This window comes from Pleurodeles waltl, chromosome 5 (assembly GCF_031143425.1).
Source record: "Pleurodeles waltl isolate 20211129_DDA chromosome 5, aPleWal1.hap1.20221129, whole genome shotgun sequence".
In the NCBI taxonomy this organism is placed as follows: domain Eukaryota; kingdom Metazoa; phylum Chordata; class Amphibia; order Caudata; family Salamandridae; genus Pleurodeles; species Pleurodeles waltl.
The window spans coordinates 112,027,361-112,050,444 of NC_090444.1; the positions used below are offsets into that span (position 1 = coordinate 112,027,361).

The following is a 23,084-nucleotide window of genomic DNA, read 5'->3' on the forward strand; positions in this document are numbered from 1 at the left end:
AGAGAAATAAAACCATTTTTCCTTGACAGTAGTTGCCTCAAGGAGGCATTATTGTTTTAGTTAAGGCTCTGTCTACCATCGTTAGCACACAGCACTTTGCACCAAAAACCATGGGTGGTAGGGCGGGACGCCTAGCTGCCACCCGTTGGACACTCCCTTGATTTAAAGTACTGCAGGTGACTTTTTGCTTTCATTTACAGGCTACTTTCCTGCACAAATAAAGTTTTTCACTGGAAAGTAAATAATTTAGCGACACTTTGCGCTGGCGTAGAACATTTTGTGACATTGTACCGGCGCATATTATTAATAAATCTGCCCCTTTGAAAGAATAGATTTGTAGGGCCAATAACACCAATCAATTACAGATTTATGGTGAGAAAAAACGAGGATAATGATAGCATTATGACTAGGAGAAGGAAAAAATGTAAAGCCTGGACTTACAGTTGGTGACACAAGTGACTGTGTAAATGATTGTTAAACTTTGACTTTAGCCTTTACTGCCATCTAGTGGCTATTTTGTATAATTAAGACTAAATAAGCTATACATGCTTACCGTACATGCAGTGCATATATTTGTCTCGCGCCCTTTGCCCCAAATTTAAGAAGGGCCCAGCGCCAGCTATCACCACATTAGAATCATTTTTTTACGACAGGGTGTCAAAAGCGCCACGCCGGATTTACAAAGTGGTGCAATGCACATATTGTGCCATTTTGTAAACCCTTGTGCCACATCATGCCTGCGCCACTCATAATGTATGCAAGGGGGGCGTTCCCCCTTTAGGGGGTCCACAAAAATGGTGCCTTGAAATATACCACTGCTCCTTTTTAGCTGCATTTTTAACGCATGCACAGAGCAGGCATTAAAAGGTGGCACACCATCATTTTTTATGGGATTCTCATTACTTTGCAGGACTAGTGACAAATCCTGCAAAGTACAACAGTAGCATCAAAAATGATGACGCTATTGTCCGTAACCTGTGCCATGGTGCACACATGGTGGCTTTAGGGGGGGCACAATGAGCTGCAAGAAAAGTGTTGCTCCATGACATGAAGCACCACCTTTCTTAAATCAGGGCCTTTGTTTTTTCAAAATTCTGGGTTTTATGAATGTGCTAAATTATCTGGTCGGCGAATTGAGTGCATATAGGGACATTACCAGTTGCGCAACTACAAATAGTTTCTACTGAACCCAGTTAAGACATATGAGTCTCTGGACATTGGTTTAGATATGTGCAAAATGAAAACCAGGGAAATCCTAATGCCTAACCCCTAAATCAAACCACTACACCCAGAAAGACTCCAGTAACTGTTTGACGGATGACCACAAGTCTCTCACCAGAAGCTAGGATTCTGGTTGCAACCCACCATGTGGCATTTCTACCATGATATTCAGAGCAGACGTACAGCAGACGGTAAAAGTTCAAAGTACTAGAGACTGCTACTCAAGGCGCAGTGTATGTGATGTGCTGCGACCCGACTCAAACCCCGCTAGTGATCCACGTGTATTCAGTACCCCTAGGGAAGAATCGGTGACGTAGACAGTGAAGCAGCTAAAGAAACTTTAATGATCCAGTTGTCTTCTCCGCACACGTCCATCATGTTATGTCCTAGGCTATCATCAATATGAGTTACTGTATGTACTTTCTTAAACAAGTTTAGTTTTTAAAACACTGAGTAGTCACCTTCCTACAGGGCACAAGTTCTAAAAAAGAAGTGGGGTGACTAAGGTAGTATGCAAGTGACGGCATGGCATACAACATCATGTCACGTGACATCACAAGAAGTGGCATCACAACCCATGACCTCACAGGAAGTGACATTGCAAGAAGAGACATTAGATCTTAAGATCTTATACATATGTTTAGCAGGTCTATCATGAATACATTTAAGCAGATTGCTGTATTTAACAAATGAGATTTTGCGCCGGATTGTCTCAAAAAATTGAAGCAACCCTGATGCAAAATCTAGCATTCAACCTATCCATTTATTTTTTCAAAACTGCGACACAAATAAATTGGCATTGAGGAGAAATGTGACAGTACTTCTGTTCTGCTCAACCGGTTGTAAAGTCCCCATCTTGAAGTATCTTATGGGGCTAATGCACCCGCTGCACAGATATTCCTGTGCACAATAAATTTCTGAAAATAGCAATACTGGTGAGACAACTTTGGAGGTTAATGCAGTACTTGGAGAGGTCAGTGTTTTTTCTAGCCCCAGTTTCAAATCAAAGTAGCATAGCGGGGTAATGTGTATCCTGCTAAGCACATCGTGTTACATACAGATTACAGATTTTTATTTAATGTAGGTGGATAAGCGGGTTACTTCTTTTATCACAGAGCTGTTACTTGCAGTTTATAAATTCTATTCCTTCTAATGCAGCACAGTCAGCTGTGAAAGACGTGTAGCTCCAGGCCTCGTAAAATCATGAAATTGTAACTACACCTGCAGGTCGAGTAACCTAAATAATCTACTCAACCTAGCTGTACCGTACTTGACCAATAAATGGGTCTCAAATTGTGTGATACTAGGCAAATATTTTATTTTATAGAGTGGCCTTTTCCTTCATTGTAACCTATGAGCGCACCTTTAAATATGTGAGTTCAGCATTTCTGCTGTGCAAAAATCTCTTTTGTTTTATTAATTAGACTAAACGTTTGCTCCATGTATAATAAGAATGTAGCCCTCATACAGGTTACACATGATCTGTGACTTGTCTTAGTTCACTAATAGCATTGTCATCAGGGCAGAAGTATTCCCCAGTCTATGTTTAAAAACTCTCTTTTAATAACTATATCACTAAAGCATGATGGGGTAGCGTACTGTCATTTACAGACAGTAAATTTAGAAGAAATGTCCACAAACCTTCTCACTAACTTGCAGTTTTACTGATAAAACTATGTAGTGTATTAATAATCTGTGAAAATTGAGTTTCAGCAAACATATTTATCATTCACACATCACTAAGTAAAGTGTTCTTATTTGTTTTCATCCTAATAAATATTTTTTTCATCACACTGAAGAACAAAAAATGGTCTTTCACAGCTACTGACATGTATTTTGAAAGCTTTGTACAGTTGACTTAGTTATTTGTGTGGTAGAAAAACCCACACAGCCTTTTCATTTCACACGTTTTATAGCAGGTCAGACAGGTCACCTTACAAAATCCTGGAACTCTGCAGTCAGAATGAAAAAAGATAAACTTACTTTTGACCTTTGTCTCTGAACACAGAGTAAGTGTAACAAGAACAAGATTTAATGGTGTCTTTTTCACTTTGACTGAACAGAACACCTGTTCTTTGTCAAATTGCCAGAAAGGGTGAGTAGGTCCTAAAAATAGATCAACCTGATAAAAAAATGACTTGCCATAGCTAGTGGTCCAGTAGAAGTCAAATTTTCGAGGCCTGAATTCCTACACCTTGTAACCCTCATTATTTTATGCAACACTTCATGGAAATTGATTGACACACTTAAAAGATTTATTGTCAATGTATAATGTGAACGTGTGTTGTAAAGTGCTCTGACACCCTGCATTGGGATGAGTAGTGCTATAAAAGAAATAAAACAAAATAGTGGTATTTAAATTATTTGTGTTAGTTCTCGGACAGGCTAACACAGCTGACATTCTTACAGTGCAGGCATATACTTAACAAAGTCAAAAGCATGCATCTCATAAGTATCTATGAAGTAGTACACAACCTGTGTGCCTTTGGTTCCCCTCCATTCCCTTTGTACCTAGCCGTAAGGCTTCAAATAGTTACCAGCCAGGATACTGGAAAAAAGGAGGACTGATGGCCCCTTAAATCCGGCCTTTGTTTTGTGCTTAGCTGGAATCTGATAAGTCCCCTCGCTGCCCACACATTGTTGCTTTGAATGATGCAGCTCGGAGTTCAGCAGATTTCAATGGGGCCCTTCTTGGCATGGTCCACCTGTGAAGGTTGTGGAAGGATGCTGCGTACCCCTGACTTCTGCCCTTCCTTCCTAGTCATTTCTGTGTCATTCCGAAGCGTTGCTCTATGGCCTGCTGTGATCAAGAAACTGAGCATTGCGGTCACCCAGGCAGCCAGGGCAGGAAACATTTGATGCCACTGGCACTGCACACACATACCCTTTGTCACGGTTCCTGAAGGCAGCAGCAGGAAGAGGAAGTGAACAAAGCACCCGGAGCTCTGTGATCGGTAGTTTCCAACTATTGCCCATTCCCAGCTCCTCACTAGCAGGACCACTAGAGGTTGTTGATTACAGAAGATGGGACAAGAGGCCAACTCTGTGATGTCACTTCCGCTACCCAAGGCATTTCGGTGAATTGATGTCCATAGAACTAAACCTGATTGTGTTCTTTGTGATGAATGTCCACCCACTCACTTTCTACCCTTTGGGGACCCTTCGAGATAATGTTGAGTGGGTCTCCATCTAAGACTATGCCCTGATGAGCTTCACTAGATGACCTATGGCTGGTATTGTCTATTCATTTGATTCTGAAATCATCCAATGGGAGCAGCTGGCTCAGTATCCCTTCAACCTGGGTTTCAGCTCTTGGGGTGGGTGGGCACCATCTGTCGGCGCCCTCCTATAATTGACAGATTGAGCTGATAAGTTGGCTGCTTTGCAATTGCAATTTACCATTTGTTGCTCAAAGGGAAGACCCGCTTCATGTGGACCATGGTTTGACCCCCCCCCCCCCACAGTGTGTCAAAAGGGCAACTGCATGCCTTGTGGTCCCTCATCGTCTTATTATGAGCTGGAGAGAGAGAACTGTCATGACATTACCATTAGGGGGCACATCATACTCTCCCCTCTGGAGTGAGTGTGAACCTGCAGGCTCTATTCAGTTCCAGGGCAACCGGAGGTCCACAAATGACCAATTTGAACCCGACTTCTGTTTAATAAGATGTGCTATTGATGCATGAATCAACCAATGAAGTATACTGCCAAACCGTAAACTCAAATCAGAAACACTGCGCCGATGTACAATACCGCAACGTTGCGTCATGAAAGCCAGCTACTGCGCATGCGCACATTCTTAACTTGAAGGACAATATGTGCTTTGACATTGCACCGTCTTTAAGGCTCTGTATAGGCGGTGAACTATTTATTGGATTAAGTAAATTTAAAGATGGTGTGGATTTTTAGCAGTACAAATACAGTATCCAATTTCATGTTTGCTCTGAATAACCATTCTTCCAGGATTTCATTGTGGTCCTAGTAAGTGTTGATGCATTCCCCTGCTGTTATTCTTTCTCTGGTAGCAGCTGTATTCACACGTTCGCATTAATATATTCCTCACTCTGTCTGTGGAGTTGTCAGAGGCCTGATTTAGAGTTGAGCAATGGCTGAGATGTAGTTTCTACTGCCAAACTTGTAGCAGTCATGAGACAAGGCCAGTAGGGCCAGCAGAGGTTGCAGGAGGTTAGCAGCATTAATGTCAGTGCAGGTAATACTGACACAAGCACTGCCAGACATCAGTTGTAGTAATACTGACCCTGGCACTGCCAGACATCAGTGCTAGTAACACTGACACCGGCCCTGCCATCCATTAGAGTTCGTACTACTGACAGAAGCCCTGCCAGACATCAGTGCAGTTAATACTGACAGCAGCACTGCCAGACATCAGTGCTGCTAATAATGACACTGGCAGTGCCAGAAATCACTGCAGGTAATACTGACACAAGCCGGGCCAGTAATACTGACCCTGACAGACATTAGTGTTGGTAATACTGACGCCGGCACTGCCAGACATCAGTGCTAGTAACACTGTCACCAGCCTTGCCATCCATTAGAGCTTGTACTATTGACACAAGCCATGCCAGAGATCAGTGCAGGTAATACTGACACAAGCCATGCCAGAGATCAGTGCAGTTAATACTGACACAAGCCCTGCCAGACAACAGTGCAGTTAATACTGACAGCAGCACTGCCAGACATCAGTGCTGGTAATATTGACACAAGCTATAGCCAACAACAGTGTTGGTAATACTGCCACCGGCAGTGGCAGACATGAGTGGTGGCACTGCCGAACATCAGTACTGGCAATAGTGACAGCGACACTGCCAGACATCAGTGCTAGCAATAATGACCCTGACTCTGCCAGACATCAGTGCTGGTAATACTTACACCAGCACTGCCAGACATCAGTGCTGCTAATAATGTCACTGGCACTCCCAGACATCAGTGCTGATAATACTGACACTGACACTGGCAGATATCACTGCTAGTAATAGTGACCTTGACACTGCCAGACATCGGTGCTGGCAATACCGACATCGGCACTGCCAGACATCAGTGCCGCTAATACTCACATTAGCACTGCCAGACATCAGTGCCAGTGGTGGCTGACGCAATTTAAAAGTAGTGGGGAGGTGGAGGAGGTGCGGGGGAGCACGCGGGGCTCAGTTTTTTTGTATATTAAAAAAAAAACACCTGTTGCTGTTGGCCACCTCGTGCTCCTCTACTTCCTGGTTCCAGCTGTCCATAGGACAGCTGCAGAGACTCCCTGTGCAATCCCCGCACTGCTTTCATGCTATTATCAAGCATGAGAGCAGCGCATGGATTGGCCTGAGCGGGCTGATTTACCACTCGCTCAGGCACAGGGAGTCTGTGCTGTTTTTTCAAAACGGCTGTCAAATACAACTGGGTTGGTGAAACCTAAGTGCGCATGTCTGCTTGGCTTGCCTAAGACGGCCGGCCCAACTGACATGCGCACTTAAGTGCACTCACTCCACTCCTCCTCTCCCCTCCCATGGCCTAGCCCCGCCCCTCCCTGCACACACTGGCTCAGCCACCAACTAAAAAATAAAATGATAATAAAATATCATTTTATTTTTCTGCTGCTGGCTCTGAACCGGTGGGGCAACGCTCCATCATTGCGGAGGAGCCACAACTGATCAGTGCTGGTAATACCGACACCGGGACCGCCAGAAATTAGTGCTACTAATAATGACACTAGCACTGCCAGACAACAGTGCTGATAATACTGACACCAGCATTGCCGGACATTAGTGCTGATAAAACTGACACAGGTACTGCCAGACATCAGTGCTGGTAATATGGACCCAGGTAGTACCAGATGTAAATACTGGTAATACTGACACCAAAATTACCAGATATCGGTGTTGAGAATACTGATAATGGCACTTCCAGGCATCACTGCTAGTAATAATGACCCCGGCACTGGCAGGCATAATGTCCGATAATACTTACACCTGCACTGCCAGTTCACATTGCCAATAACATTTAGCATTACTTAGTCCTAATTCTACCCTTGTTCCCGGACACGTGGACTACTGTGTGTGGACACTGAAACAACTCACTTTTGGAGGCATAGTAGAGTTGATGGATTTACCAGTCACAATCTGGCTATTACCACCTGTGAGTAGTGGTCACCGATTCAGAAAGGATGGTATCAATGTAAGTGTTTGTGCCAAAAATGCAGCTGACTTGTTCTCCTGCTTCTGCAGTGTTGACAATATGGCTGCCTCCTGGCATAATCATGCTGAACAGCTGTACTCCGAACAGCAGGGGTGGCACTTCCGAAGTGGCGTAGGGGTGTCATCCCCCTGGCTGAGCCAGCAGATGAAAAATAAAACGATAGCTTGCTATTGTTTTATTTTTCATCATTTTTCATATACTGGCTCAGCCATCAGTGTGTACAGGGAGGGTTGGGGCTGGGCAACGGGAAGTGGAAGGGGGAGGGGGAGAGAGTGCACTAAGTGCGCATGTGTGTTTGGCCAGCCGCCTGAGACCAGCCAAACACGCATGCACACTTATGTTTCTCCAACCTGGCTGTATACACAGCCGGGCTGGAGAAACAGCACAGACTCCTGGCTTGTGTGTGAGCGTCAGTCCGAGCTGCTAAGACCAATCCTGACGCTGCTTTGATGCTATGTTTAGCATGTAAGCAGCACCAGGATTGCTGGGGAGCAAGGCGGCCGGAGGTGGTGGGAGACAGGCGGAGCAGCGGGAACGGCAAGTGTTTTTTTTTTTTTTTTAAACTTGTTTCCTCCGTCGTCCCCCTTTCTCCCCCCAGTCCTCCCTTGACATATGCGGCAGCCACTGCTGCGAAGCACACAGTGCATGCTCAGTCTGCTCCCTTGAAGCTCCAGTAATTCCTGGGTAAAACTTCGAAACTTAAAGCTGTACTCTAAAGCAGACAGCGCATGCTCAGTCTGCTCCCTTGAAGCTCTAGTACTCTAAAGCAGACAGCGCATACTCAGTCTGCTCTCTTGAAGCTCTAGTATGTCCTGGGTAAAACTTCGAAACTTAAAACTGTACTCTAAAGTAGACAGCGTGTGCTCAGTCCGCTCTCTTGAAGCTCCAGTATTTCCTGGGTAAAAGTTTGAAACTTAAAGGAACCTATTTGTAAGTCACTGATAAATTAAGATGGATAAGTGATATAAGTGTGCCATCTATTTCAATATGTGTCATGTTAAATCCCCCCTGCATGGGAATCCTCTTTGCTCATTTGTAGATTATAATGGATGCCCTTTCTTTCCACCCAGTGCTGACGGTGAGTTTGCAGTGACTCACATGACGAAGGCCCACCTGTTCCACATGGGGAAGATACAGTGGGTACCACCAGCCATCTACAAGAGCTCCTGCAGCATCGATGTGACATTCTTCCCCTTCGACCAGCAGAACTGTAAGATGAAGTTTGGCTCCTGGACCTACGATAAGGCCAAGATTGACTTGGAGAGTATGGAGCGCAACGTGGACTTAAAGGACTACTGGGAGAGTGGCGAGTGGGCCATTGTCAATGCTGTGGGCACCTACAACACCAAGAAGTATGACTGCTGCACGGAGATCTACCCGGACATCACCTACTACTTTATCATCCGACGGCTGCCTCTCTTTTACACCATCAACTTGATCATCCCGTGCCTGCTCATCTCCTGCCTGACTGTCCTGGTGTTCTACTTGCCATCTGACTGCGGAGAGAAAATCACCCTCTGCATCTCAGTGCTCCTTTCCCTCACGGTCTTCCTCCTGCTCATCACAGAGATTATCCCGTCCACCTCTCTGGTGATTCCTCTGATTGGAGAGTACCTCCTCTTCACCATGATCTTTGTCACACTCTCCATCGTCATCACCGTGTTTGTGCTCAACGTGCACCACCGCTCGCCCAACACACACAAGATGCCACATTGGGTTAGGACTGTCTTCCTTGACTTTATCCCTCGGTGGCTGTTCATGAAACGCCCGCCGGCTCCAACGGAGGAGACGGTGGTCACCCAGTATAACCCACCTGAGCTGAAGCTGAGCACCTCCAAGTGCTGGATGGAAACTGATGTGGATGCAAAGTGGGGGGCAGCTGACTCAGAGATCCATCCCTGCCATATGAGGCAGATGGGCTCCCACAACCCTAGCATGCAGTATCGTTTTGACAGCAGCCGCCTTATTGGAGCAGCTCAGGGCCACGGCCAGGGCCACACGCAAGGTCACACGCAGAGCAAGAGTCACAGCCACAGCCATAGCCAGAGCCAGACACAACGTCAGAACAAAGTGGACAATGCAGCCACAGAGTCCAGTCTCTTGCTGTCACCAAGCATCCTAAAAGCCCTGGAAGGGGTGCATTACATAGCAGACCACCTGAGAGCGGAAGACGCTGACTTCTCAGTAAGTTCTTGAAAAGTATTTGTGACTTCTCCCTATACATTCTTATTTGATATATGCCTAGGTGTATTATGCTGCTCACAAATGGGTAATTTACTTAGAAGTGGTGTCATAGACATTGGCACAGTAAAATGTACCTAGTGTGAGTCTTCATTAAACTGGGGTCCGCGTCCCTGTCCTTACTAATAGAAATGGAAGACATTCAAGTGATTCTCCCCACTTGCATAACATACCATTGTTTTACTGCGCGCCTCCATATGGATATATGCTCAGGAACAGCCGCTCAGTTTCAGAGATCTGGACCACTCTGGTTCAGGAGTTAGGGAATAACATAATAGTCATGCATGAGGATTACTGATATGAAATTAAAAAAATAAAACTTAATCTCACTTCCTCATCACTGTCCTCACGAAGTTATGATATGCTAAAGTATGGCTACCTGCCTCCTGACATTTACTCACCACAACTTGTAAGGGGACTGACATGAAAAAGGGTTGATGTGGATAAATGAACTTCCCACTTAGTAGGGTGCACTGATATTAATTATACCAAGCGGTGTTTTCCTGTAACCTATTTTCTTCAGTCTAATCATGGCAGTATTACCTAGTTTCAGTGGGATAGTTATACAGATATCTAAATATGTTAACATGTGCAGTTAAATTTGTAGCTTGTGTTTGAAGTTAATATAAAAAAAACACACCTCAAGCCAAATTTGTCACTGATGAGAAAGGGATTGCATTTATGTGGTAATGTGCACTTGCTTTGCGCAGCCACTCAAGTTAAAAAGAGCAAACAGGTAAAGTGGGCTGACTATTGCCCTATGCTGTGTGCTATGGTGTGTGAATGCAGAATGTGAATAGCAGTTTAACAGATCAATTGATGAAGCCTGATGACTAAAACCACTTTCTATGCATGTATGATATGTATCATTTTATTTTCTAAAAGCAATAGTCTGGAGCTCAAAGGCCATCCCTAAAAACATAGCATATTTTATATATCATATGAATAAAGATACTATTTCAGTATGTATCAGGACCATGTTAAGGAGAATATAAAATACAGACATTCTGTAACAAGGAATTTCACTTGATTTAGTTGAATTCCACAATAAGAGTAGTATTAAAGTCATGGCTTTGACAATGTAAAAATATTTAATTGTGAAAGATAAATATGTATATTTTCAAAGACAAGGAATGTCAAAAACAATAAAAAGTTTCACATACACAGATACCAATTTGTCTTTCCAGGGGGCAAATACTGCCTAGGAAAAATCTTAATTATCCCATTACACTCACTAGTTTTAATGATTGCGTTACTAAACTACGATATACTTGTTTATTCATTCAGTCAAGCACAGTAAGATGGGTTGCAAATTTTAAGTGTATGTCTGGAGCCTGTATTGAACATCACAAATACTTCTTACAAAATGTGGTTATTATTCTGAAAAAGAAAAGAACAGAGAAGAAATAAAGGGAATGAAGAAGGAGAACAAAAAGGTCTGGGAAACTTTATTCAACCATAAAGATAAATGTGTGAAAAAAGAAAAAAAAAACTAAACAAAGAAAACAACAGATCAATCACAAAAGAGAAAGGAGCAACAAAACATAATAAATAGAAAAGATAACGTAAATAAAATGGGTGAAGGAATAGGGCAACTGCAGAAGAATAAACCTTAAGTGTTAAAAATAAGAACAGACAGAAAGAAATAATTCAAAAATACAAAATACAAAAAGAGAAATACAAAAAGCAAGTGCAATCCACAAGCCAGTGCTTTCTCTGATTCTAATAAACTTACAGGTGCAACCCGAAAATCTAAACATGAGTCAGTTTTTGCCTACTGCCCTGCTACTAACTCAATCATTTTCATGTACACAATGGAAAAAGTATGATTTTTTAACAGTTTCAAAACGTGGAACAACACGTCATTAGCTTGACTTAAACTCCAAAACAGATTACATTCAATTAATCCAAGTTTATACATTCATTCAGGTGCCTAAAATACTATAAACAAAGAACGGTGCTGCACTCACCTAATCTTTAAATCCTCAGAATACCTTTTAATATTCTTACAGGTGTTAGACAGCATTAGATCATATAATAATCCAGTTCATCCATCTACTTTGTTCCCTATTTTAAGATATTTAGATTGGTGTAGGGTAGAGTAAATTTGAATGTCCAACTAATTTATTTTTTAAGACCTAGGGCAGCCTATTCTTGTTCTTCACCCTGATTCACAAAGATAAACGTAGACCTGAATTCTAAGCTTAGACCTAAAGTATAACTGTAGATCTGAAGTCAAAATTTAGAACTCAAGACCAAATTTAGGGCCTGATTCACAAAAGTAAACTTACACTTTTGTGTAAGTTTTCAACTGTTTGTTATTCACAAAGAAATTTATTAGTAGTATCTTAAAGAGTGTGGAGTCTCCGCAAATAAAAAGACCGATGTTTTTATGTGCGGAGACTCTGCACTCATAAAGATACTAATCATAAATTCATTTGTGAATAGCAAGCAATCCTAAACTTACAGGAAAGTGTAAGTCTACCTTTGTAAATCAGTCCCTTAGACTTCAGGTCTTAAGTTAGACTTCAGGTCTAAGATTAGCTTTGTGAACCCAGCCCAGAATCTTTATATAAAATATATTATTGGTGACTTTTTGCTCAAATGATGTAAAATGTCTCAGAAATATTCAGTAAAGGAACTAAGGGGCATATTTAAGAGCTCCTAGCGCCTCCTTGCGTCACATTAGCATAATTTTTTTTTTATACTAATGTGGCCCAAACAAGGCCAAAATCGCCACACCAAATTTACAAAGTAGTGCACTGCATGCATTGGCGCTACCCATGAGCAGTACATCAATAGCATCAAAAATTCTGATGCTATTGCCCCTTCCCTGTGCCATGGTATTTTAAACATGGAGCACATATGGTGGCAGTAGTGGAGCACTAAGGGGCGCAAGGCAAGTGGCGTTGCACTGGGAGCAGCGTCACTTTTCTTAAATCTGCCCCTAAATGAGTGTGTTTTTCAAAGCCATTTCTATTGATTGCTTGATAATCTAATATATGGATATTATATTTTCATGCATCTTTGTGCTAATCTAGTGAAAATTGCCTGAGAGGAAACTCTAATGCATGAGGCAGACAGAAAAGTTTATTTATTCCCATGTGTGACATTTGACTGTAGCATCAGGCATGATCTTTTAGATGTATTTTTCATCAAGATAAACCTATTACAAGGTCAGCCATGCTCCTTGAGTCCCAATTATTTGCCTTGCAGTATGAATTTATCGCATTATAAAACCTGACATCTGATATTGAATTCTCCATAGGATTCCCTAATAAACAGGGGTTTATACCACTGCTGAGTTTAAAATTGTGGAAAACCTAATTGATTTTTTCATGTATGATTAATATATCATTATTGTTAATGCTCTAAGCTCATTCTTTATCCTTGACAATGATTTTAATGTTGTTAATTGTGCAGAATTTCCTGATGTTCAGTCTACCATTGGTCTTGAGCAACTGGGCCAAGTACCCCTTCTGCACTTGACTGTCAGTGGTAGCTGTGGTCAAGCAGTCAAGGCTTCCTCTGGGGGAGATGTAGATACAAGTCAGTGAGCAGCACTGATAATTCAAACATACAAAGTGCAAACAGTATGAACAATAAATCAATGTCAAGCCAAATACTTGCTTTTATATATATCTCTAAATCTACACATGCAAAGAAATATGACATTCAAATGCCAGAACACAATTCCCCCTTCAAGTGGGGGCTGTAGTAGGTGTCAGGCAGATCCCTGGCCCATCCTGTTTTGTGTAACATGCTCAGGGTTATTTCCCATTCGTTGGTGGTCGCATCAGGGAATGCAGACTATTAGACCATACCTAAGAGTTCCTTTATGACTCTTCGGGGTTTCAGGCAAAAGTGTTTGTGGTGCCTCAGCACCTACAGCAGTAAATTCCCTGGGGCCCCAAAGGTGCAGTTTCAGTCTTACCTGCTCCGGCAGTGTGGCAGTGCTCAGCACAGCAGTGAGTGCTCTCTCCTCGGGCAGTCCCAAGTCCGGATCCTGTACAGTAAAGCTGGGGCTCTCACGGAAGGCTGTGGCAGCTGCTCAGGTGTTCCTGCTCAGCAGACACAAAAGGACACAAAAGATAATTTGGGCTTTCTCTAGCAAAAGGCAGGAGAGGAGTTCTCTGGCACCCAACTGGAGTTTCAGAGAGGGTGCAACGTCCTCAGCGGTGTCCTTGATCCTTGGGGAAACAGATGCAGCTGATGTGCTAGACCCGCTGGTCACGCAAGTAATCCTTTCATTCGGGCCATGATCCAAACAGTTGGCACCAGCGATGCCGGCAGCCCCTTCTGGCATATTAGGTTGCCACATTGCTCACTATCGGGGCGGACTGTTTAGTGTGATCGCCCTACATTTGGCGGGCACAAGTCTCATGTTCCAGCCCAGTTATGCTACCAGTGGCCTCCATTGGCATACAAGGTCACTGCAATGAGGCTGTGTGGGCTCAGCACCCTCCACAATGCATCTTGCACACAGGCTATGCCCTGATCGGTGCACAGCTGAATCCTCACACCTCACACGGGGAGTCATTACGATCGGGCTCCCCACTGAACCTTGCTGCCTCTAATGCTCTCTTTTCCTCACAGGGCACACTGGTCTTGGCAAGCAGGCAGGAAGGGCAGGTGGTCTAGGTTTCCCTAGGTGATGTATCGTCACCCAGCAGGGAGACTAGCAGGCCTCATGCCCAGTCCTGGTCACAGGCAGAAGTCGTGCAGAGGTTCCCCCTTCTCACAAAGCTCATCTGGCTGCTTGGCAGATGACAGCTTTTGGGTGATTCAACCTTCCCTTCTTATAGTCCTTTTCTGTATTCCAAAAGTGATTTAGGGTCTGGGTATTTAAAGTTTTATGTAGGGGTTATGCTTCTTTTGAGGAGGGCACTTCTCCTTTTCATCTACCTTCATGAAAGAGGTCTGCCACAGCAAGCACGATTCCAAAGCTGATTGTTCACAGCATAATTCATGGGAGTGACCACAGTTTAAACCTGGATGTCAGCCACAGTAATATGTGCATCAACGAGTTAATCCCAGATCCCCAGCCCTATTCTTTATGATTCACTTTTCCACCCCATCTCCATTCCTGGGGTGTGTCCAGGCCCCTTCCTTGTGATCCATCACTGAATCAAAGAAAAGTATTTTGAGATGTAAAAGGAGTATTTTCTTTCCCTCCAGTGTATCCCAACCAACCTCACAGTAATACAGCAATACACAAATCTGTCTGGGTGGATTCCTCCTGTTTTTACCTGGAAGGTCTGAGATTTCCAAAATGGAACCCAGGGTCCTCCATGCAATGTACCTTTTCAGGCACACTCACTTAGTGTACTTTTACAGCACACTTTCAGTAGAGCACTAACATCTCTGTGTTGTACATTTCCATGTATGCATGCATTCAGTATACACATTCAATCTGTACGCACCGTTCAGCACTGAAGCTTTCCTATATCCAACCAACGCATAGTCACAACCTCTGTGCTATGCAGTACTCCACTTCTACCTGATGTAGGCCAAGGGTGAGTAGAGCCCACAGCAACAGAACGTTTAAAAAGATGAGTGAGCCTGTAGACTTCGCTCCAGTGATCCAGGGTAAAAAGGTCCTGCTCAATACTACTGATTGCTAAACATCATCCTGCCACTTTGGGCACCCCTTCCCAGTCCAACGAGACCACAATCCATGAGTCAGGCCTATGCCATGGTGCACACACATGATCTGTGTTCACCTATGAGAAACAGACTGCACTAGGGATCCAGACAACAGTACCGTTGGGCACTCAGGGCAGGAGTACACCTCTTTACCGTACAGAGGACTTCTCTATCCCAGCATACACCAAGTAGAGAGGTCAAAGCTTGTTCTAGAACATTTTGTTGTTCTTAGAAGTGTTGAGAAATTCACCTGTAAGGTTCCCTTAAAATTCCTAAAGAAAACTGCATAGATCCATCTGTAGTCAATGTATTAGTCTAGTGTGCATAATGTGGATTATATTACATATTGAACTTCCCAGCCAAGTTCCAAGACATAATGAAAAAGTCAGACCAGGCACTGTTAATCTTAATACAAGCTTCTTGTTGATTGACGCAAATGTATATCATTTCTATCAATTGTTTACTAAAGACCTGTTTCTTGAAGAGTTTAAACAACAATCTAGCTAACCCCATGAAGAGTTTGGCATTATGTACCACTAAGTTTAGAACAGAAAATGTATTTTTATATTCCCTTTTTCCTTCCAAAATCTGAATTCATGTTGACTAGGTTATTAATTAACTTCTGCAATCTGTTACCTGAAACGATGGTATGTATTTTGACAGTTACTTTGATAAGAGAAAGATGCACGTAATTGCCAAATTCAGCAGCTATTTTACTTTTATGTGTTAATGTAATTATTGCTTACTTAAGAAAGTTTAACATATCACTGATATTAATATTTTCTTTATGTACTTGTGCCACATACCTATAAATGCATTACTAAATGACTGTGCAACTCAACAGGAAGTCCAACAAAACCTGTGGAATGTTCCTTTTCCATTTGATTAATTGCTTCAGCAATCTCATGAATTTCTTAAGAGACCAGGCAGATTTTGGGGTCATCCCCAACTGCAGTGCACAATTTGAAGTAGTTAAAGAAATTGCCACATTGTGAAGATGTGGATTCAAAAGCTTCAGAATACAAGTTTCTTAAGTATCATGAAATCCATTTACAAAATCTCTGGGGAGAGTCTGTTGAGGTAATCATGGCTGTGTGCACAGTACTGCTCTCCAGTCTGACAAGAGCACTCTGTAGTCTAGCCAACTCTTCATTGGTTATTTGAAAAGTATATTTGGCTACCGCCCTGAGATTCTCCTGCACAATCTCCACCTCCTTTTCAGCATCCCTTCTCTTGGCTTAGAGCAAACACTCCTAGAGTCCCTTAGCCAATTTGGGCCTTGTTGTCCCCCACCTGGAAGAGCTCTACCTTCTTCTGTAGCTACTTTGCCATGGAAGTAAAGTGCCATCTTTGTGAGGGTTAGAACTGTTGTATCTTCTTTGGATGTGGTTAGGAAGCTTAGGGGGCACTGGGATCTATGGTTGCATTCCCTTACAACTCCATTTGGCATTTCCAAGCAAAAGGAAGAAATAAGAAAGCTGCCCACTGTTCTGCAAGCTGGCCCTGTCTCCATTTGAGATGGCTTAGTGAACCACTTGCCTAAACACCCCTGTCGGTAATGGGCGGGCCATTGTCTTCCAGGAAGAGGGCCATTAGGAAGTCAGTCAAGGATGTGTATTGGGCCTCTAGAACAGGACTAAGAGGCAAACCAGTTCCAATGCAGTTTTCGTATGCGTAACCGAAAGTACTCATTCCGAAAGTTACTTTTCCACTAAGGACATCAAAAATCCTCTTTCACCATTGAATTTGATTTTTGAAACTAGATAAGTATAACTTTGAATCATAGCTCTAGCATTTCCTCTATATATATATATATATATATATATATATATATATATATATATATATATATATAGATATATGATTTTAGTCATTTCAAGGCCTATTTTTTGAAAGTATGACTTTAACTTCACAGTGAAAACTGATTTTTGGGTAATTGTTCAATGTGAGCACATGCGCTTCCTAATGTGCAGTATGCCAAATTTGATATATTAAGCACCATGCCATCTGAGCTGACAAGGCCCCCTTTGGAGTGACTTAGCTAATAAATAAAAGCAGGTTTTTCTACATGGGAAATTAATTTTCCCTGTCATGTATCACTGCAGTGCTTTTGAACTGCAGCCCAGGCAGAGCACTATGCTGTTCCATGAAGCCATAGATTTTTTCATATATGTATTGATGTAAATACACACTGCAGCTAACATGACATTTGACTTCAACACCATTGTTGCAGTTTTCGTGTCACCCTACAGTGGCATTGCTGGAAACTGAAATACACCAATTGGGTGAAACCAAATTTTACAATACATACAAGACAGAACATACAACTTGGCCCAGATTCTCAAAGGTTTAGAGTTGGGTTAGCGTTACTTTTGTAACACTAAAACAACATTAAACTTTTTTGGTGGATTCACAAACCAACGCAAATCGGTATTTGCGTTGGTTTGAGTGGCAAAGTAACACAAAGCAGCGTGAAATGCTGCTTTGCGTTACTTTGCGCCAACAGGTCGTTACCTGGGTGGTACATGGATGTACCCGTGCTGCCACCCATGCTTTTGGGCGCTAAACCCTATTCTGAAACATCAGTACGGTTTAGCGCCAAAAATGAATGCAGCTGAAAAGCAGGTGTTAAACGGATTTTTTTTGTATTTCTCCCTGCTTTTCTGACTTTGCATGTGTGCTGCACTGTACGGCACACATACAAAGTAGGAAAAGCATTTCCACTTGTCTAGGGCTAGTATTTTGTACAGAAAGCATACCCTTCCTGTACAACATCTATGCTAAGGTTATTTAACATTGCACATCTTTGTTTTTTGATTCTATAAACTCAAGTTCAACCTTTTTAACTTTCAGTATCAGTTCATCAATAAATCATGATACAGCGAAGCACCTTGTCAGGAGGTTTGCATTTTTTCTTTTATATGCCTTTAAAATTAAAGAAAAAAAAAAAGAAACTATACACCCTTTATTTTATGAAACTAGAAAATATGTCATTATGCCGAACCATGCCCGTTGGCTAAGAAGAGCTGAGCCCTCCACCTGGCCGCTCAGTTCACTGTCTGTCTGTATTAACTCGCTTCTACTTTTCAAAGTCCTAAAGAGTCAATCTCTCTCTAAAGTGACATATTGAAAACCTTTCTTTGGGCCTGATTTAGAGTTTGATGGACGTGAAATATATCCTGCACACCCTATTACAATCTACATAGGTTATAATGGGATCGTAATACGGCAGATGAGATATCCGTCACATCTGTGGTGGAGTAACCCTCTCCTCTAAACTCTAAATCAGGCTCTTTGTCTTTTGTGGCCCCTCTGAGGAAACAGCTCACCATGTGGGTATTTGAATCCCTCAGTTTAAGAGCAGTAAGGCATCTTGTCCGGTGTGTCTTCACTGAGGCTCCAGACATTGGAATTGGTTTTGAAAGTAGATGATGGCAAATGCAATGGTGAAATACTTGTACAAAGGGAGTCGTACTGGATAAGGCACTTAGAAGATTCCCAGGATTTCTATTACGTAAAAGTTGCTAGACTGTGCGCTCCATGTGGCTTATTTCCTTTAACTCCTATCACATGCATTGTCTCCAAACCGCCTACATTGAACAAAGAACTTTCTGGGCAGTTGCCCAGAAGCTTATCCTTTACTTGATTGGCAGGAGAACATTGTGCAGTTTTCTTTCGGTTGTTCTGGCAAGACAGCTTAGAACACATAGAAAACTAGCTTAAAGACCTGACACATTTAGGTCACACAAGCCAGCTCGACCCACCTTTCCAGTTTTCCACCAGTTTTATAGAGACAGATTCAGGATATGCACCCAATTCCATATTTCTGGAGTAGGGAAATGTTTTGTTATAAAATATTTATCTCTTAATGGAAATGTGAGCTGTTTGCAAGCCCTTCTAATGGATAATATTCTTCATTGCAGGTAAAAGAAGACTGGAAGTACGTTGCCATGGTGATTGATCGAATATTCCTTTGGATGTTCATCATTGTATGCCTGCTTGGGACCATTGGACTTTTCCTTCCACCTTTTCTGGCTGGAATGATATAGGTTGCTGTGATCTTTAGGGTGTCACCGGAGAGGGGCTCACAAGCTGGTGTAACCTCCATTGGTGGTGGATATTCCATCGGTAGGGCCATAAGCCCTGCGCATGAGGAGGCCAACAGCTCAGCAAAAATGAGCCAGGTGCTGTAGCGTTCTAGGGTTGTTTTCATTCACCGGTAAGGTCAGTAGTACAGCAAGCGCTCCACTTGCTGGAAACATGTGTGAGTCCCAAGGGAACAAAGCAACCGACAGGCCTATTGTGTGAACGCGCCACTCCGTGGATCTCAGAGGGGACAGCATGTGTGGGTCTGTGATGTGCAATGCAGCTCACAGCTTGCAGAATCCACTCTGCTGATACACCGGCAAGATTCTCCCTTGAAGGAGAAATTAATGGATCTTGATCCAACGGGATTCAGTTGTTCTTCATCTTTTAAGTCATCTTCCAGGAGCAAACTGAAGGAGCAGAGAGACTGGTAAACTACCATGTTTCAGGTTCTTTCCTCATTAACGAGGCAAAAGTACTCTTACAGTTTGAGTTCATATTTCTGTACTTTTTTGTATGAAAGAGAATTTTGCATGGAAAGATTTTCAGGTTTGCAAAGGAAAACCAGGATCGTATTGTTTAAAATGTTCAAATATTTTTCAACATTAATGACCACAAACAACGTTAATAGATTTCACTGCAGACCTTTCACTTTAGGTAACAACATTTAGTTACATACTTACCCTTTTCAGTAGAGCAATATACTGGGCTTTAGAGCAACTAGGCAAAAACGAAATCAGACATCGAAGTCATTAAAATGAAGAATATGAATCACTGCAAACCTCAGGTACCCAAACACCTACAGACACATAAAGACAACTTACACATCCATGAAATAAAATGTCAATGTACAATCACACAGAGATAAAACACACAGACCAACAGATACCTGAAATGAAAAATAAAATCACTAACGAGCACAGAAACGTAAATCGAATAAATACCCATCTGAAACAAAATATCAAAGTACACTCAAAGGAAATTGCTGACAATTACAAAGGACTTATAACACTTATAACATGTTTGGGAAGCCACAACAGGCCGCATACAATATTAATTCTATGATGTAATGTATCTTTTGGGGTAGTACGCTGTGCGACAGGAGGGAACAATTTTCTTATCCAAGTGTTTTCAAATGACTCTTAATTTAAAAATGTACAATGTAACTTAATGTGCGCAAAGGGAATCTTTCCATCAACAGTTGCTGATTACCCCACAAAAAAATAAAATAAATGCCCTCTTGCACACTAAAACTAGTGTACAATCTGTTGCATTAAAATAAAGTTTTGTGAGTCTGTCTTGTGAATAGGGTGTGCTGGTCAGGTTTCAGTGGTGTCGGACGGATTATCAAGTGACTGCTGAGTAAGATGCTTTTGTGAGTGCACTTAGGTGCAGATTTAAGAGCCCATAGCGCCTCCTTGTGCCACATTAGCGTCATTTTTTAAATGCTAATGTGGCCCAACGAGGCGAAAATCGCCATGCCAAATTTACAAAGCTGCGCAATGCATGCATTGTGCCACTTTGTAACCCTTTGCGCTACATTATCCTGCGCCAGGCATAATGTATGCAAAGCGGGTGCTCCCCCATTAAGGGGGGGGGGGCGAAAAAATGGAGCAAAGAAATCTTAGAAATTTCTTTGCGTCATTTGTTTTGGCACTTTTAACGCCTGCTCAGAGCAGTTGTTAAAAGGAAGCACACCATTCTTAACTATGGGCCTCAATAGATTAGCATAAACTAATCCTGGAAAGCTCTGAACTAGAATCGAAAAGTTTGACACTAGTTCCCTAACTACTGCCATGGTGCGCCGTATCTTATATACGGCGCACACATGTTAGCGTTAGGGGTGGGTGCTAATGGGTGCAAGATAAGTGGTGTTACACTGGATGCAGCACCACCTTTCTTAAATCAGGCCCTTGATGTTTATGTACTTTGTGGTTTACTGACAAACCCTCCTGAAGTGTGTGACACATGCACACACATTTGAAGAAGTTTGTTGGATTAGAGTGGTCTCTTTGACTAATTGTCAACCTAGTAGTCTCACTGTTAGACCCATCAGGGCACCACTTCCCTAGACGCATGGTCGCTTGTGTGCCACTTGAGAACTTTTAACTAACGTGCATCCTGTATCCTTGCTTTCATGGGATGTTTGGTATAAGCTCTTTCTTGTGTTAGTTGTTGGTGTTAATTAATTTCAAGTATGTGTTGGTATTTGCATCGTGCAACCTAGAGCATATGAACAGACGGGTTGGCCCCCAGGAAGATATAACCAATGGTGGAAGGTCAAGGGTAGACTGTCGGGTCATTACCAGTACTCTTTCAATAAGTGAACCTTTCCTACTGTTTCTTGAAAGATGGGTATGACATTCAGGGGCATATTTATACTCCGTTTGCGCCGAATGTGCGGCAAACTTTTTGACGCACAATCAGCGCAAACGTTGCCCCATATTTAAACCCTGACGCCCGAGCCCGCCGGCGATAAAAATCCGCAGTGTGCGTCATTTTCTGGAAGCGGCAACCCGCCCTGCGTTAATGATATGCAGGGTAGGCGTTCCCGTCCAAAAAACGACGCACACGGCCGTGCGTCGTATTTATGCTTCCGGGCAAAAATGACTCTCGCCCGGGAGGCGGAGCAAAAAAATGACGCAAAGCCCGATGTGCGTCCAAATTTAACGCCTGGGTCAGGGCAGGCGTTAAAATGGGGCAAACACACCTGTATTTAATCAGAACACACAGAACAAACAACAGAGCAGCAGAGCAGCAACAGGGAGACATGGAGGTGATTTTTATCCAGCGTGCACGTAGACGCAGAGCCCTGCAGCAACAACAGCAGCTACAACAACAACAGCAGGGACCCCAAAGGCAGCGCAGAAGGCAGGAGAGGATATTCCGCCCAAGAACAACCCTGCATGGCCTCAGGGAACACAACATCATACAGAGGTACCGGTTGAACTGGCAGGCCATTCAGCAGCTGCTGAGAAATATTGACCAGCAGTTGGCCCCAACTTTAGTGACACCCCACACCATCCCAACAGAAACAAAGCTGCTTGCCGTACTTCACCTGCTGGCAAGTGGCTCGTTTCAGACAACTGGTGCCCTGGTTGGCGGAATATCACAACCATCATTCTCCGCATTTCTGCCAAAAGTACTGGATGCCATCATTCGCCTGACACCCCTCCACATCTGCTTCCCTAACACACTGCAGAAGCAGCAGAAAACAAAACAGGGGTTCTACGCCATCAGTGGCTTTCCACACGTCCTTGGTGCAATCGACTGCACACACGTATGCCTTGTGCCACCTGCTGCAACAGAACACCTCTACCGCAACAGGAAGCACACACATTCAATCAACGTGCAGGCCATAGTTGATCACCAAGGATTGATCAGCAACATCGTGGCTAAATATCCTGGGAGTGTACATGACTCCTTCATCTTCCGTCACTCTACCATCAACCAACACTTCCAGGATGGACGGTATGGCAATGGACTACTTGTTGGTAAGTACAGAAATCTACTTATATACACACTGCACAGCAACCCTCTAGGACACACAACACATACACCACAACAGCATTACCTAGACAGGAACACACTGAGGTCCTCACATCACTAGCCATGTTTCTTAACTCACCATTGAACCTGTCACACATTGGAATTTACTGTACAGCTTAATGTGAAGACATTAATGA

At 43.0% G+C, this 23,084-nt stretch overlaps 1 protein-coding gene across 1 annotated transcript in view; it reads left to right on the forward strand.

Annotated features, from left to right (window-relative positions):
• Positions 1-20,647, forward strand: part of CHRNA2 (cholinergic receptor nicotinic alpha 2 subunit) — a 142,952-nt gene extending 122,305 nt beyond the window's left edge. Inside the window, exons 6-7 of the mRNA XM_069233733.1 lie at positions 8,496-9,609; positions 19,236-20,647. Of these exons, the coding sequence (XP_069089834.1) occupies positions 8,496-9,609; positions 19,236-19,361 (1,240 nt within the window). The 3' untranslated portion in view covers positions 19,362-20,647. The remainder of the gene's footprint in view (positions 1-8,495; positions 9,610-19,235) is intronic.
• Positions 20,648-23,084: the final 2,437 nt, after the last annotated feature.